We start from the raw sequence: 16,668 nt of genomic DNA on the forward strand, positions 1-16,668 counted from the left end.
ACATGCCAATAGGTACTAATACTTACAAAAAGCCAGTCTTCACACTCCATTTTGCAGAACCATTGATCATCAATGGTGTGCAGGAAGACTTGCCAGAAGGAGAGGTCATCTTCTTTCGTCCGCATTACTGCTGTCGTCTGATGGCCTGGTTCATCGTGGGCGACTTCTTAGACATGGGTTGGTTCGCTTTTGGGAAGTTCACCTTGGGTGAATGAGGGTGGGCGAGAATTCGCCATGATGGCTTGGAATTCGAATTGAATCTGTTGAGATTGTCTGCCAGAGGAGGTCTGGTCCTGCTTGGCGACACATTACGTTTGTTTGGAGAAGTTGTCTGAGGTGTTCTGATGCGAAGCGTGCTTCCCTATAGCTTAAGAATAGGCTAGCAGGCAGGCAGGCAGACTTGTATCACAAAGCTGGGGCCCCAGACGGATCTGCCTTGTGGTCTGTGGCATTAAAAACCGCTTTTGCCAACCTGTGGGTTTGCGTTGTGGCAGAATCCTACCACGGCCTCCCAATACTATTCGCCCGAACTTCTTGGGCGGCATCGAGCAGACATTTCTGCCTCCGGTTCGGAGCGAGGACTTCACTCGCGGAGCTGAACGTAGGTTTCTGGGATGTGGAGCGAGGCTCGAGAATGCCGGGCAAAGTGCTGAGTACAAAGACTTAAGCAGTGTCTTCATAGACAAACTCGAGTGTGTCTACCAAGCCGTGCTCTATCACTTCATTGCCAGGCATTCTGCTGGCGACTTGGACCACTTTTGTCAAGGCTAATGTGACCACCTTACGCGTCGCAATAGACGGGTCCTTACGCCAGCTGATAGAGGCCACATTGTCACTTCCCAGAGCAACTTTCGCCTCGAACTGATCTGTCAGCTGAAGCCGGGGCGAAAAGAGTATCTTGTAGCAACCAAGTCCCATTGGCTTCACCCCCGCCAGCTCAGTGCAGTACTCGTATATCGGCACACTTCCCCAAGCGTGGCAGTCCGACCTCTGCCTGACATCGTCTTCTTCCCAAGTCGTCAGATTGTTCGCCAGCATCTTCCGCCAAGGGTCCCAAGCTGTAGGCCAGAAAGAGTTATACACGGCATCACCAGCAAGAGCAAAAGCTCTCATTGCGTAGAAGCGCATCATGTACGAACACTTTGAGAATGATGTGTTGCTGAAGCTCTCTTTCAGCAGACGTATATGTTCATCCGGAGGAGCTGCGCCAGAAAGTACCGCCCAGACTTGACAATGCTGGGAATACGATAGATCATCGGCCACTTCAGCCGTAGAGTCCGTGAAGAATTGACCATTGTAGCAACATTCGTGCACAGCCTTGTTAAGAGCATCTGCTCGAGCTTCGTACTCGTCTGCGTATCCTGGCATGCCAACATCTCGCACGAACTGCGCAGCTTGCTTCAATACATATGCAAGCAGTAGGCTAAAGTATGTGTGACAGTTTGTGTTGCGCCCTGAAGTCGGCACTCCCTTGTCTGGATGCTCATCCGTTGCATGCCATGTTGTGACCCAATCGACGAATTGCCACACGTCTGCTGGAAGTCCACTGATCAGTCCTCGCGAATCGGTATAGCGATAGAAGAACTCAAAAACGCCATCGATTCGTGGAAGAAATGAGCGAGCAAATGGAATGTCGCCGAAGTACAAGTGATGGTCGCACACTTCCAGAACCCAGTACAGCGGAAATCCAGCAATGAGCTGATTGACGTGAGACGGAAAGCGAGATTGAGGAAGCCCTTCAAATGTGGTTGAAGATGCGAATATCGTGATTGCTTGCCGCATCAGGCGGTCATCGCCACACATGAGATAATGGAAGAGTCCCACGGCTCGGCTATCCATCGAGTATTGCAGCTGCTCATAAAATGGACAGCCAGAGTATCCATCGAACATACAGTTCTGGAGTGTCCACATGGATACTTCTTGCATCTGGTCATTTTGCGAATCGGAAGCATCGTTCCAGTAGCCTTTGATGGATAGTGGGTAGTTGGTCTGGTCAGCTACGATGTCGTTCAGCTCAATGTCACCGTCTAAAGCCTCCAGATCAAGACGAATGATCCTGAAAGTTCTGAACCAGAAAGGCTCGAAGCATGTGTTGCTGCCAGGGTGAACATCCAGAAGTGCGGTATCATATGGGCCTACAATGTCACCAGAACTGTCCATTCGATCTGCTTTGCTTCGGAAGAACGGATATGATGGAGCTTCTCCCATATCCTTCCGAGTATGTCGCCTTGATCCGGACACGGCCGTGCTCCTTGGCTGAGAAGTCTATTGCCATTGACGTACAGCTTGTAGCGCGTATCGGCGGAGACATGTATGCATGTTTCTCTTGGCTGCGCTTCTAGGTGAAGGGAGTCAGTGAACTTCACAATTTGACCTGCTGTATTCCGCTCGGAGGTATCTGTGGGGGAGCTGCGCCACATCCCGGCGGAAGGCATCCGCGCCGGCTCCACATGAGACGAAGACTGGAACTGCTCTTTCTCCTGCACCGACAGCGAGCAGTGGCAAGTGTACGAGTGACATGCGAGTATGTAGAGAGGATTCGGAAGACATCGAGCTAAGCATCGCCAAGCATCGCCAATGTGATGCCAATTCCGGATCGTGAACAGAAGCCGAATACACGCCACGCCACCCCGGAAGATGGCAATCTCCACTACATTCGCAGTCCCCACGATGCTCGGCCAAACGGCTTTGTTAGGCCTTGCAATCGGATATGCTCAAGCAGTGAGCCATACTGTGCCATCCTCACTGCCACCAAATGCGTCTCTCAAGCTGACCAAGGCTCCGATTGGAGTGTCGTGAGTCATAGGAGGAATTGGTCCTGCCACAAAAGAAGATATTGACAAGGCTCATACAGCATCGAATCCTTCGCCTTTCCTGGTTATATGCATGTTCCATCGACAGAACAATGCTTGGAAAACTTTCAACATTTGACCGGGACATGGCCGCCGTTGCGAATCGGAGGAACGACTCAGTACGTCGACAAGATATTTCGACGAGATCTTGAACCGCCTGATCGAGCAGAGATCGAGCGTTATACAATGCCTCCTTGCAACAGGACGTAGACTGCTACGTCGCTGATCCTAAGGACGCACCTGTCTCGGTCAGATACGGTCCATCATTCATTACCTTCGCCGACAAATACAAGGGCAGCGTGATCTTTGGTCTAAATCGACGCCTGAACCAGCTCGAAAACACCATCTCGGCAGCCAAAAATGCAGTCGCCAACATCAGCAACCTAATAGCCATTCAACTCGCAAACGAAGCAAACCGTACGTCCGACATCCCATTCTCTATCCCATTACCAGCGCCGCTAATCCTCCCCTTCCCCAGTCTTCAACTCCACCGACCCAATCAACACCAACGGCGGAAAGTGGACCGCATCAGACGACATCTCCTCCCAAACCTCGTGGCAATCCTCCGTCGGCACCGCACTCAGCAAAACCTCAATCTTCTCGGCAGGTGTCTACTTCTCAGGGAAAGTTTATTGTCGCTGCTAGTGAGGCTTTATTGGTATATCTTGGAAAGCAGCCGATTGTTCGTGCGTTTTCCACATCTATCATACGCCAACCAGCAAGGTCTCTTTAATATATTTCCGAACAGACTTTCGAATGGTGTCGGTACCTGCACCGTCGAAATGGACCAATCCGTGGAGAGAAATGGCCAGCCGGATGCTTATGGTCGTCAGCACTATATTTGCTGGCCAGGACCACGACCATGCTGCGTTTCGGAATGTTCTGATTGCCTTTCGTCTTGCGGTGCTAATCAGAAGTGAGTTGTTCTCGAAAGGGTTTCTCGTCTCGTCGCGCACCAAAGTTTCCAGAAGCTTTCCGGCGCGGTTCAAGCATCTCGATCAATGAATCAAGCTGGGGTTGCCGCATCGGATGGCGGAGAGACACAGGTCAGGTGTTGAAGTCGCGCGGTAGCTTTTGTCGCCATTGCGAATAATGGCCTGCTGCCGGCGTGTCCGACGTCGAATGTAACTTGTGTAAGCTGGCACGGTTGGGGTGATTGTTCTGGTGTGGCAGAGAGGGCACGCACGTTTCAGGGGCGCGGCGAGATCGACGAGCACGTGTGGAAGCGTGTCTGCTGCCGCGCATGTGCTTACGATACTCAGGCAGAAGGGGGTGGGAGCGGTGGTTGTGACGGCGAGGTGTGTCGAATAGTGCTACTCATACAGCTCGTGCAAACACCGTCCAACAAGTCATGTGCACGCGTGACGCAACAAATAGAAGATTGTGTTTTGAAGCTGTGAAGCCCGCAAGCCGCATCGCTGGATTCTGAAACCTCGGGCGCCTTGCCTGTTCGCGCGCTAGCGGCAAAGGCGCAGGCGCATGCTGCATGCACCCTTGCTTGAGAAGGGGACAGGACAAGACGACAATCCAGTCTTAGCACTCTACCACCACCACCCTTCGCCCACCCCGAACAATCGCTCTTGACCCTCTGCATCACGCCCAGCCCAGCCCAGCCCACCCACCGTGCGTGGTCGACGGCGCTGCACATTCCTTTGACCCGCACACGTGCTTGTGCTTGAGCTTGTGCTGGTTCTGGTTCCTGTGCTTAAGTTAGCGACGGCGTTTCGGGGCAGCAGGGAGTGAGAGCACATCGGAACACCCACGGCCACGGCCACGGCCACGACCAGTGCGCGTGCGCCGAAGGAGGTGTGCATGGGCGACGGCGAGGAGAGCAGTGGGAAGCAGCGACAACAGCACACAGCATACAGCACTCAGCACTCAGAGCACAGAACAAGGCTACAGTAATATCTGCCCGCCATGTCGTACTACGACACCGGCGTGCTGGCCTGGCAGCCAGACCAGAACGAGGGTTGGGTGTCTTCAGAGGTATGGCCGGCGGCAGGCAGGCTTCAGTGCACGCGTCCTCTGACAATCCCATCCATAGGTCACCAAGAAGAAGGTCGACGGCGACAGGGTAACGCTGGTCTTCACCCTCGAAAATGGCGACGAGAAGACCATCGAGACGACGCTGCACGAGCTGTCGAAAGATGCCATGAGCTCCACCTTGCCGCCCCTTCGAAATCCCGCCATGCTCGAGGCCAGCGACGACCTGACGAGCCTCTCACATCTCAACGAGCCGGCCGTGCTGCAGGCCATCAAGCTGCGCTATGCCCAAAAGGAGATCTACACATACTCGGGCATTGTCCTGATCGCTACCAACCCCTTTGCGCGCGTCGACTCGCTGTACGTCCCCGGTATGGTGCACGTCTACGCAGGCAAGCATCGAGCCTCGCAAGCACCGCATTTGTTCGCCATCGCCGAAGAGTCCTTTGCCGACATGCTGCGGAACGACAAGAACCAGACCATCGTCGTGTCGGGAGAGTCAGGAGCAGGCAAGACGGTCAGCGCCAAGTATATTATGCGTTACTTTGCCACGCGAGAGCCTCCCGATCAGCCTGGTGTCCGCAGAAGAGACCGAAGCGATGCCATGAGCGAGACCGAAGAACGCATTCTTGCTACCAATCCCATCATGGAAGCTTTCGGTAACGCCAAGACCACCCGAAACGACAACTCGTCCCGTTTCGGAAAGTACATCGAGATCATCTTCGACAAGCAAACAGACATCATCGGTGCGCGGATACGAACGTACCTCCTCGAGCGGTCGAGGCTGGTGTTTCAGCCGCTTAAGGAGCGAAATTACCACATCTTCTACCAGCTTGTAGCGGGCGCAACAGATCAAGAGCGAGAACAGTTGGGCCTGATACCCGTCGAGCACTTCGACTACCTTAATCAGGGTGGTGCTCCTCAGATTGATGGCGTGGACGATGCGAAGGACTTCAAGGACACTCGATGTTCCCTCACAAGACTCGGTGTGCCCGAGGATGTGCAGAGCAATATCTGGAGAATTTTGGCTGCACTGCTTCATCTCGGCAACACCAACATCACCGCATCCCGGACAGAATCACAACTCCCAGCTTCGGAGCCATCTCTGACAAAGGCTTGCGCTCTGCTCGGCATCGACGCCAACGAGTTTTCGAAATGGACTGTCAAGAAGCAATTGGTGACAAGAGGCGAGAAGATCATGTCCAACTTGACACAGCAACAGGCTACCGTTGTGCGAGACTCGGTCGCCAAGTACATCTACTCGTCCCTCTTTGACTGGCTTGTGGAGACCATGAACACCTTCTTGGCACCGCAGGAAATTCTCGAGCAGATGCATTCATTCATTGGTGTGCTCGATATTTACGGTTTCGAGCACTTCGCCAAGAACAGCTTCGAGCAATTCTGTATCAATTATGCCAACGAGAAGCTGCAACAGGAATTCAACCAGCATGTGTTCAAGCTGGAGCAGGAGGAGTATCTGCGCGAACAGATCGACTGGAAGTTCATTGACTTCAGCGACAACCAGCCTTGCATCGACCTCATCGAAGGCAAGCTCGGTATCCTCTCCCTGCTCGACGAAGAGAGCAGACTGCCCATGGGCTCTGACGAGTCGTTCGTGACCAAGCTGCATCACAACTTTTCCAACGACAAGCACGCATTCTACAAGAAGCCACGGTTTGGCAAGAGTTCCTTCACCGTTTGCCATTATGCAATAGACGTGACCTACGAGAGCGATGGCTTCATTGAGAAGAACCGAGATACTGTGCCCGATGAGCATCTCGAAGTGCTACGAAATAGCTCCAACGACTTTTTGACCGAGGTCTTGGAGTCCAGCACTGCCGTCCGCGATCGTGACAATGCAGCAGCAAATCCCAAGGCCAATGGAACCCCGGGTGCTCGAAAGGGAGCAGCTGCAGCGAGAAAGCCGACACTTGGTGGTATCTTCAAGAGCTCTTTGATTCAGCTCATGGACACCATCAATTCGACCGAAGTCCACTACATCCGATGTATCAAGCCTAATGAAGCCAAGGAAGCTTGGAAGTTCGAAGGACCGATGGTGTTGAGCCAGCTGCGTGCCTGCGGTGTTCTGGAAACAGTCCGAATCAGCTGTGCTGGATATCCCACTCGGTGGACCTACGAAGAGTTCGCGCTCAGATATTACATGCTCATCCGCTCCTCCGAATGGACGACAGAGATTCGAGACATGGCAAATGCCATCTTGAAGAAAGCTCTTGGCGAAAGTAAGAGTGACAGGACTGACAAGTACCAGCTTGGTTTAACTAAGATCTTCTTCCGTGCTGGTATGCTTGCATTCTTGGAGAATCTCCGAACAAACAGACTGAGCGACGCGGCGATCATGATACAGAAGAATCTACGCGCCAAATACTACCGCCGCCGCTATCTTGAAGCGCTCGACAGCATCAAAGCATTTCAGGCCCGAGCACGAGCAGTCATGGCGCGGAGAAAAACCGAGGTCGCACGACGAGAACGGAGCGCGACCACGATCCAGCGGGTTTGGAGAGGCCAGAAGGAGCGGAAGAACTACGTACAATTCCGAAACGATCTCATCCGCTTTGAAGCGGCGGCCAAGGGGTGGATTTGCCGAAAGATGATCTTAGACAAGAAATACTCTGATGCTGCGCGCATCATTCAGCGTAGCTACAGGAGTTACCGACAGCTCAAGAGCTGGAGAGACTATCGCAGAAAGGTCACGCTTGTCCAAAGCTTGTGGCGCGGTAAGAAGGATCGCAAGACGTACAAGAAGCTTAGGGAGGAAGCCAGAGATCTTAAGCAGATCTCGTACAAGCTTGAGAACAAGGTCGTCGAGCTCACACAAGCGCTGGGTGCGTCTCGGAAAGAAAACAAATCACTCAAGGGTCAGGTCGAGAATCTCGAGAGCCAGATCACCAGCTCTCGGCAGCGTCACAATGCGCTGGAGGCCAGAGCGAACGATCTGCAGAGAGAAGCCAACCAAGCCGGTATCACCGCAGCAAGGTTGGAGCAAATGGAGAACGACATGGCTCGACTGCAAGCCAGCTACGACGAGAGCACTGGCAACGTGCGACGCTTGCAAGAAGAGGAGAAGAACCTTCGCGAGAGTCTGCGGGTCACCACGCAGGAATTGGATGCCGCACGAACTGCCAAGACTGCCAGCGAGACCGAAAAGGTCAGCTTGCGACAACAGCTTGCAGAACTCCAAGACCAGCTCGAACTGGCCAAACGAGCGGCACCGGTCACGAACGGCGAGCTCACAAACGGCGCCACTGGCGGTGCGACTTCCGGCCTCATCAACCTTGTTGCGTCGAGGAAGCCGAAGAGGCGGAGCGCTGGTCCGGAGCCGATCCAGACGGAGAGGTTCAGCGGCGCTTATAATCCGCGGCCAGTCTCGATGGCGTTTGGTGCGACGGCTGGTGGGCATGCACAAAACCTATCTGGTTCCACGTTCAATCCTGGGCTGGAGAACGTGGAGATGGAGTTGGAGAACTTGCTTGCTGATGAAGACAGCCTCAACGACGAGGTCTCCATCGGACTCATTCGCAACCTGAAGATCCCAGCACCCGGCTCAAATCCACCTCCGACCGACAAAGAAGTGCTCTTCCCTGCATACCTCATCAACTTGGTCACCAGCGAGATGTGGAACAATGGGTTTGTCAAGGAGTCAGAACGATTCTTGGCAAATGTCATGCAATCCATCCAGCAAGAAGTGATGCAGCATGACGGTGACGAGGCTATCAACCCTGGCGCGTTCTGGCTCTCGAACGTGCATGAGATGCTCTCCTTCGTATTCCTTGCCGAGGACTGGTACGAGGCACAGAAGACTGACAACTTCGAATACGATCGACTGCTGGAGATTGTCAAGCACGACCTCGAAAGCTTGGAGTTCAACATCTACCACACTTGGATGAAGGTGCTGAAGAAGAAGCTTCACAAGATGATCGTGCCTGCCATTATTGAGTCGCAGTCTCTGCCAGGCTTCGTCACAAACGAGAACAACCGCTTCTTGGGCAAGTTGCTGCAATCCTCCAACACGCCAGCATACAGCATGGACAACCTGCTCAGTTTGCTGAACAACGTCTTTAAGGCTATGAAGGCGTTCTACCTTGAGGACAGCATCATCACACAAACCGTCACTGAGCTCCTGCGACTTGTTGGCGTGACGGCATTCAACGACCTACTGATGAGGAGAAACTTCCTCTCTTGGAAACGAGGACTGCAGATTAATTACAACATCACTCGAATTGAAGAGTGGTGTAAGAGTCACGATATGCCTGAAGGAACGCTACAGCTTGAGCATTTGATGCAGGCAACGAAATTACTGCAACTCAAGAAGGCTACGCTGAACGACATTGAGATCATCCAGGACATCTGCTGGATGTGAGTACCTCGGCATTCTATCGCTCTTTGACATCGCTAACCATCTTCACAGGCTATCGCCGAACCAGATCCAGAAGCTTCTCAACCAGTACCTTGTCGCGGACTACGAACAACCCATCAACGGCGAGATTATGAAGGCTGTCGCGTCACGAGTCACCGACCCGAAGTCAGATGTCTTGCTGCTACAAGCAGTGGACATGGAAGACTCGGGACCATATGAGATTGCAGAGCCTCGCGTAATAACAGCACTCGAGACTTATACGCCTAGCTGGTTACAAACGCCTCGACTGAAACGCTTGGCAGAGATCGTCTCAGCCCAAGCAGTCATGCAACAGCAGCTGGACTCGAACATGATCAAAGGCGGCGGAGAGGACGACGGACTGGATATGCACGAAGGCCAGTGGCCTGTACCGAACGGGCACCACACGAACGGGTTCGGAATGAGTGGGAATGGTAATGGCCACCCGGTGGGACTGGGAGTCTCACAGCATCCTGTTGACCAGGATCTGAGCGATGACGGGATGGGCGATTACAGATAGGACTCGTCGCCGCGCCCACCACCATTGCGGGCACTGACCCTGACAATGAAAGGTCAGAGTAAGATATGACCGGAGTGGAAATGGCTTGGTTGGATGTAATTCAAAACACACGAAGCGTTTGCATTTTTGGGGAAGTGGTTTTAGACTCATGGATCTCTGAGATGGATGACTTGACTACATTCCTGCTGTCGCGATTGGGGCGGAGCTTTGTGGTGTCTTTTCTGACTCTGATGCACTTCTTGTAGAAACGTTTGAGGTGAGAAGGAGGTGCTAGGATAGGAACGGAATGGAATGGACACGTACTTGCATTGAATACCGTGGAGCTAGCTCCCTCTTGGGGAAGCGAGACTGGACTTTTTGAGCTTCGTTTCAAATATTATTCTCTCGGATCTCTGACACTATTTGTGATCCTATCTACTACTACTCTACATACGCCCACTCACCGATACAGGATCGTCGAGTTTGCATGATAAGGACCATGCTCTCTCTTCTTTACCTCACACCTTTGCCGAATTTTGCCCAGAGAACGAGCAGATTTCTGGCGGAATGGATGAAGAGACCCGGCCACGCGTCAACAACGAGCTTTGCTACATGTACGTTCGTTGGGCATATCGGCTTGAGAAAAAAAGACACCCAGGCGCCTGCAATATTTATCGGAATCAAGGCGAAGGCCTTGGATAAGCGAGTATGATGTTCAAGCGCACTTCATCAATAATACGCTGAGAGATGTCGCTTTTGGCGAAATCGATCGAAAGTCTGTTTGCCTAAGAAAGTTATTGTGGTTGATCTCCCATCCGACACCCAGAGGATTGAATGTTATAACAGAAATCTTTGGAAAGAGGCGTTTGGGGGGCAAGGGCTGAGATTATCAAGCAGCAATTACAGGAGAAAATGTGCTTGCGAAAGGGTCTTAGATGGTTGGTAGCTTGGGTAAATGGAAGTCGAGGGTTTGTTTCAGCGCGGTAGATCGTTTCAAGCTGCGGGTGTAGGGAAAACTATGTTCCTGGCCTTCAACACTCCTTTGAAGGTGATATACTTCGTTGCTGGCGACCTCGGCCAGAGAACCTGCCTACGTAAGTGCTGCGCGGCATCAAAAATACCACGTGAACCGCCAAGACTCTTTGTTACCACATCCGGAAGGCTGAACACATGGTTACGCTGTGCCAAGCAGCACGAGCACGACTTATAGGACCCCACTGAAATTAGCCTCCTCATTGCATAGAGCATTTCTGCAAGCACACTGTACGCAAGATGCAGTTCTTCCAAAACTTAGTCCACGTTACTGTGTGTCAATGCAAGAAAAATCATGATTTACCTAGAGAGTTCTCGGGTCCATGTAGCACCGGATTCGGCATTGTTTCTTTGTTGTTCCAGAACGATTGAGGTAGAAGATCTCAGCGCACTCCATCTCCTGATCCAGAAGCCTTGCTGCAGATAGCTTGAGTACCGCTGAGCTGAGCTGAGGTATAAGCGAGGTGTGAAACTGACGCCAGACGGTGTCACCACAGACAGTCGTTCGAGGCGTCTCGTTTCAATCCACTACCGCATGTTAGTCAAACTCCATTCACCGAGTGAACATGCTCGCGAAATCGAGAATTTCTATTGAATAGACCGACCGCTGACTGTTCACTCCATAGAATAGAGCTTCAGGCGTATAAAACAGCCTTCGACCTCGCCTCAACCCTGCGTGTCACCAAACGCATTCGAATCAGCACACAGCACACACAACCATGATGATGCTCAGCATACCTTTCAAAGCCGCCCTCGCGGCAACTCTCCTGTCCACACCCTCCGTCGCACACATGTTCATCTCCTCTCCCTCCCCAATCCCCGGTTCCGCGCCAAAAGACCCACTCGACCCAAGCGGCTCAAACTTCCCTTGCCACGGCATCTCCCTACCACCCAGCGGCGGCCAGAAAATGCCAGCGGGCTCCAAGCAAACTCTAGCCTTCAATCTCGGCGGCGGAGCCAATACAGCAGTCCACGGCGGAGGCTCGTGCCAAATGGCCATAACCTACGAAACCGATGCAGCGAAAGTCAAGGACCCGTCGAACTGGAAAGTCATCTACTCCATCGAAGGCGGGTGCCCGACCGATGCGTCGGGAAATCTTCCCACGGCGCGGAAGTGCACGACTGGCGATGAAAGTTCTTCTTGCGTCAATCAGTTCCCGTTTACGATTCCGAAGGGTGTCAAGGATGGGCATGCGATTCTGGCGTGGACTTGGTTTAACAATGTCGGGAATCGGGAGATGTATATGAATTGCGTCAATGTCGAGTTCTCGGGCGGAGATGGGAGTGAAATGAAGAGCTTCCCGACCATGTTTGTTGCGAATTTGGCAAGTGTGGATCAGTGTCCTACGACGGAGAATGTCAATGTTAAGTTTCCGGCTCCGGGGAAATATGTTACGACTAGGACTGAAGGAGGTCCGTATCCGTTGGCTGTGCCGACTGGACAAGGATGCTCGCCGGGAGATGCTGATACTGGGACTGGGAGTGGTGGTGGTGGTGGAGGAGGTGGAGGAGGAGGAGGAGGAGGTGGTGGTGGTGGTGGGAGTGCTGCGCCATCACCGACAAGTCAGGCAGCGGCTCAGCCAGCCCCAACGCCAGCTCCGACCACACAGGCACCCGCATATACGCCGCCTGCAGGCAGTAGTGGTGGATGTCCTGAGGGTGAGGTGTCTTGTCCGACGCCCGGAGACTTGGTCTGTGTGGATGCCACGCATTTTGGAATTTGCGATGTTGACAAGTGCGCTTTGCCGCAAGCTGTTGCGCCTGGAACTCGATGCACAAATGGCCAGATCATGCGGAGAAAGCGAAAGAGGAGTCAGCAATTGCACGATCGCAAGCGGAAGATGGGGCATACTCACGGGCATGGACACATCAATGCACCGTGGCACCAGTGACGGCTGGCAGCGTGGGAACAGTAGCTAGTCTTTGATGGACATGACGCGACGTTCCGCTTCATAGATCGTTTTCAAGAGGTGCCCGTCATCTTGTTTGTTTTCTTCAAATTATCGTGATTGAGATTGGAGTAAGCAAGCAAGCAATAGATGCATTCTGAACCCGAGTATAAGAACACTGAAATCTCTCTCATTAGCAAGATACATTTGTGCCCTGCGGCAGTATCATCACTCACCATGCCCACAGAGGAACAAACCAGGCCAACTTCACCACATTCCAACCAGATGGAGCAAGGCAGTGAAGCCGAACGCAACTCAAGGTTCCCTGACATTGTCAGGCCGTTCCTTGAAGAAGCGAGCTCAGATCAAACGCCAGAAGAAGCATCATCGTCAACCCACAAGACTCCGCCTCATGACCCGCTTCCTAGCTTCACGCATCCCCTCCCTCTGCTTGAGAACACCCCGGTCGCTACCTACAAACCCCCATCTCATATCCTGCTTCAACAAATGGAGCGACTTGAACGCTCGATTCGCGTCTTCGAAGAATTCTCCGCCGCGCAGAGCTCCCAATTAGAATCCCAGCTGACTGCTTTGTCAACCCGGCTCAGAGCTCTTGAAGTGAAGCTTGACAGGCCAGAGGAGCATCAAGAATGGTGGGTGGAACTGATTCTAGCTGTAGGAAAAGTGCTGATCGAAGCGATGGACGAGCCACCAGAGGATGAAGTGGAGAGGGTTGACAGGTTGGAGCAAAGGATGCAGTGCTGGGAGGATTTGGTTGAGCAATTGTGTGCTGCTCTCCGGGACGAGCACGCTCGTGTCGAAGAGCTTGAGCGCGGTCGATCTAGTCGCGAGAGCTGAGGAGCATCATGGATGGCGAAAGCACTGGCTGTGTAAAAGATGTCACGAACATCAGTCGGTTGATTTGTTGTCGTCTTCGTAAGCATCGAACCAATGCAAGTTCTCGCCGAACTGATCCAATGCGTAAAAGAAAGCTTTCAGTCCCGTCCTGCCACCAGTCGCAGTCGTATCGCGGGAATCAGAAAGCGGACTGGTAGTGTTTTCCAAGGAATTCCGTAGCTCGATGATGGCATTCTCAACAAGAACCAAGCGCTCTGCGAAAGTCTCCATTTCTTCAAGCGTTGCTTCCAGCTTCGCTATCCTAGCCTCAACTCGCCCCAGTGCCATCCCCTCGAGCTGCATTGCATCAATCTTTTCTGCCAGATCGTGCAAATCTAGGGATTTTGCATATGCTTCCAGGCGTTTCATTTTGGTTCCAAGCTTTCCCGTCGTTGACTTGAGTGTCTCGAGCTGTGAACGGACCTCGGACATCAATCGGCTTTGATTGCGCATGAACTCCTCAAATCGTGTTTCGAAGTACTCTATGGCCTGTTGGACCATGAGAATCTGCTCCCAGTCTGCAAGAGGAATGGAAGCCGGTCTTTGTCGGACTCTGCTAGCTGGAGGTGGTGAAGGTTGTGCCATCTGCTCCCCGTATGTGTATCGGCCCGCCATCGGAATTGTGCTGCTTGTGTTTGCTGGTTTAGTATGACAGTAGGTCAGCATATCAAGGAAGCAAGCGAGCAGAGGTAGACCGAGCGCTATGGCACGTTTGTGAATACATGGGCTTCACGGTGGCGTGCTGAGCAAGCCGTCATCATCGGCTTGCCACCTCGTCAAGAGCCTTCCGTACATCTTGCACGGCCTGACCGGCTTCTTGCCACTCCTTCTTATCCTCTTCACGAACCACGACCCGGCCACCTTCGCGGACCAGAGCCCCTAGCCTACTCTCGACGTCTCTTAGCACACGTCGAGCGTCTTCACGCGCTGTCTCCACAAAGTCATCTCTTTCCTTGGTCCACTTCTTCTGCAGTCTTCTGAGTGCCCATACTAAGCCCAGTGCTGCGATTGCTCCACCTTCATACAGTGCTACACCTCCACTTGCGACCCACAGCCATGCGCCAAGAGCGCCGGTACCCCCGATGGTGCTCAAACTTGCCAACATCAGCTTTTGTGCTTCCCGATGCATTGCCGGCACGAGCTGGTGCAACATCTGCTGTCTTGCAAATTGGATTGTCTGCGGCCAGGGTGGGTCGAACAAAGCGTTCAATCCAGTGTTTTCCTTGATCTTGCTGAGCAATGGCGGGACCTGCAGCAGCTCTGCCACAGTTTCAATCTTCTGCGATGGCGCGTCTGTGTCTTGTCTAGCCTTCCACTCTTCGACCTTCTCCAAAGTGTCCTCATCCAATAGACCCTTGACACTGCCTTTCGCGACTTCTGCTGCTGTAGCTGCTCCCTTCAGTTCTTCGACACTGGCAAGACCAGCTTCTAGTACGCGCCCTGATAGAAAAGCAAGGTTTTGCTCGGCTTCAGCAAGCCAGCCGCGCCGCAGAACGTCGGAGGCAGAAATAGAGACTTCGTCGATACGGTAGAAAAGACGCCACCATGTTGTACGCCGCCACGTGGGTGACAGCAATGCTGCCGAGAGATTCATCTGCAAGTCGCGATGCGCTTCTTCCGACCACGATGAAATTGCCGAAAGAAGTGTCTGTCGTTTTGCATCGGGAACAGTGAGACTGGTAGATGATGCTTCCGCAGCAGAAGAAGCATTCGTGATAGAGAGCTCAGCGCGACCCAGAATCGATGTTAACAGGTCTTTAACCGCAGGCTTCAAAAGGTCTGGGCCATCCGTTCTTCCCGAGGCAGCGATCCAGCTACCAACATTACCAACCCTGGATGTCTGCCATTCCGAGCTGAAGATGGCACCGTTGGCTTTGTTGGTCCGAAATAGTGCCAAGGCATGTTCCGCAAGTGCAACATCGACCTCATGCGCGTCGACCTCAGTCTGCGGAGGCCAATCCTGCCGCAGAGGCAGACTGAGCGCAGCCGACATTTGTGTGCCATTTGTCAATGACGCTGGCAGTCTGCCGAAATGCACAGCTCCAGTCACGCCTTCTGCGACCACGACCGCTCTGTGGACAGGATATCTCACGAACCCAACTCTTCCTGCGTTCGGGATAGTCAAGGCTGGCACGATCATGCTATGTTCAAGCTCCCTGACACTGTCACCGCTTCCAGACAGTCCACTGGTATTCATGCCGGTGACGAGAATCTCGACATTCCACCTCTTGAGCATAGGACTAGGTATGAGCAGCTCTCTCACAAGGGGATTGCTTGTGGACTGCACTCCAGTATCTTGCAGTGTCTCGCCATACTTAATGAGCACACTCCGCTCATCCTCTACTTCCACAAGCTCTTTCTCCCACGCCTCCTCGTCGCTCAACGCGTCTGCTAGAAGCACTCGTGCCAACTTTCGAGCTGCCTTTGCGCCTAATGATCCTAAACCCAGGAAGGCTACACGGATGACAGGATCGTCAGACTCTAAACTTCGAATGGCAAGCTGTAGACGCGAGAGGTCCACATAGCTTGATGCTTTGTCCCGCAGTAGCCAAAGCTGCTGGTAGAGTTCTCGCAGGGCACTTGGCGTATTCGTCGGAGCATTGATGGCTGTAGTCGAAGCCAGAGAGCCGGTCGAGACAGATCGCCTTTGTGACAGCCGCGGTGCTCGAGCTCTTCTTGCTGGTTCAATGGAGTAGAAGCTCCTGTTGCTCTGTGTCGCTGTCGTGATGGCATCTTTGCGCGGGAAGCTCGCGTGGCGACTTATGAGGCACGATGGACATACATACGGCTCTGAGTGTAGCACACGCGCTGCACGCAGGCTCAGAGGCGCGCGAGATGGCATCACATGCACATGGAATGGGTGGTGTTTTGAGAAAGCAGAGCGAGCTTCCCGTCTGTGGCATTAATCAGAGGGGGTCGTCAAATATTGAATAACACTCGTCGCCAATGCTGGGCAACCCCAGGCCGTGGCTGTCTGCTCCTGAGTCCTGACACACTCCCGCCGAGCGATCAAGAATGGAGGGCAATGGCATCGGTCGACCTCATGCTGACACGCTGGTTGCCGACAATAAGCGTCTCACTCGGCTATTGACAAAGCTATTGAGCACCGCTTTCGGCCCAGCC

General features: G+C 53.1%; 5 protein-coding genes across 5 annotated transcripts; 3 read left to right on the forward strand and 2 right to left on the reverse strand.

Moving 5' to 3' along the window:
• Positions 1–663: 663 nt before the first annotated feature.
• Positions 664–2,311, reverse strand: MYCFIDRAFT_83565 (glycoside hydrolase family 78 protein; the record flags this gene model as incomplete). Its single annotated transcript, XM_007929413.1, has 2 exons — positions 664–2,135; positions 2,284–2,311. The coding sequence occupies 2 exons, from the start codon at positions 2,309–2,311 to the stop codon at positions 664–666; spliced, it is 1,500 nt and encodes a 499-aa protein (XP_007927604.1).
• Positions 2,312–2,670: 359 nt separating this feature from the next.
• Positions 2,671–4,214, forward strand: MYCFIDRAFT_215605 (glycoside hydrolase family 79 protein; the record flags this gene model as incomplete). The annotated part of the gene is made up of 4 exons (XM_007929414.1): positions 2,671–2,795; positions 2,902–2,971; positions 3,056–3,269; positions 3,331–4,214. The coding sequence occupies 4 exons, from the start codon at positions 2,671–2,673 to the stop codon at positions 3,495–3,497; spliced, it is 576 nt and encodes a 191-aa protein (XP_007927605.1). The 3' UTR covers positions 3,498–4,214.
• A 564-nt stretch (positions 4,215–4,778) lies between these two features.
• On the forward strand, positions 4,779–10,100 carry MYCFIDRAFT_53476 (uncharacterized protein). The gene is made up of 3 exons (XM_007928866.1): positions 4,779–4,838; positions 4,897–9,209; positions 9,262–10,100. Exons 2-3 carry the CDS (start codon positions 5,005–5,007, stop codon positions 9,746–9,748), a joined length of 4,692 nt encoding a protein of 1,563 aa, XP_007927057.1. The 5' UTR covers positions 4,779–4,838; positions 4,897–5,004; the 3' UTR covers positions 9,749–10,100.
• Positions 10,101–11,478: 1,378 nt separating this feature from the next.
• On the forward strand, positions 11,479–12,771 carry MYCFIDRAFT_215607 (uncharacterized protein; the record flags this gene model as incomplete). Its single annotated transcript, XM_007929415.1, has 1 exon — positions 11,479–12,771. One exon carries the CDS (start codon positions 11,479–11,481, stop codon positions 12,649–12,651), a length of 1,173 nt encoding a protein of 390 aa, XP_007927606.1. The 3' UTR covers positions 12,652–12,771.
• Positions 12,772–14,314: 1,543 nt separating this feature from the next.
• Positions 14,315–16,168, reverse strand: MYCFIDRAFT_107992 (uncharacterized protein; the record flags this gene model as incomplete). Its single annotated transcript, XM_007929416.1, has 2 exons — positions 14,315–14,838; positions 14,959–16,168. Coding segments are annotated over 2 exons (1,734 nt in total), but the record flags the coding sequence as incomplete, so codon positions are not given.
• Between the last annotated feature and the right edge of the window lie 500 nt (positions 16,169–16,668).

This window comes from Pseudocercospora fijiensis (genome assembly GCF_000340215.1).
Source record: "Pseudocercospora fijiensis CIRAD86 unplaced genomic scaffold MYCFIscaffold_5, whole genome shotgun sequence".
In the NCBI taxonomy this organism is placed as follows: domain Eukaryota; kingdom Fungi; phylum Ascomycota; class Dothideomycetes; order Mycosphaerellales; family Mycosphaerellaceae; genus Pseudocercospora; species Pseudocercospora fijiensis.

Excerpts from the sequence above, each read along its gene's own strand:
- MYCFIDRAFT_53476 (XM_007928866.1), top strand. The coding sequence starts at position 5,005 with ATGAGCTCCACCTTGCCGCCCCTTCGAAATCCCGCCATGCTCGAGGCC. Across the intron at positions 9,210-9,261 it reads ATCCAGGACATCTGCTGGAT|GCTATCGCCGAACCAGATCC; the intron begins GTGAGTACCTCG and ends CCATCTTCACAG.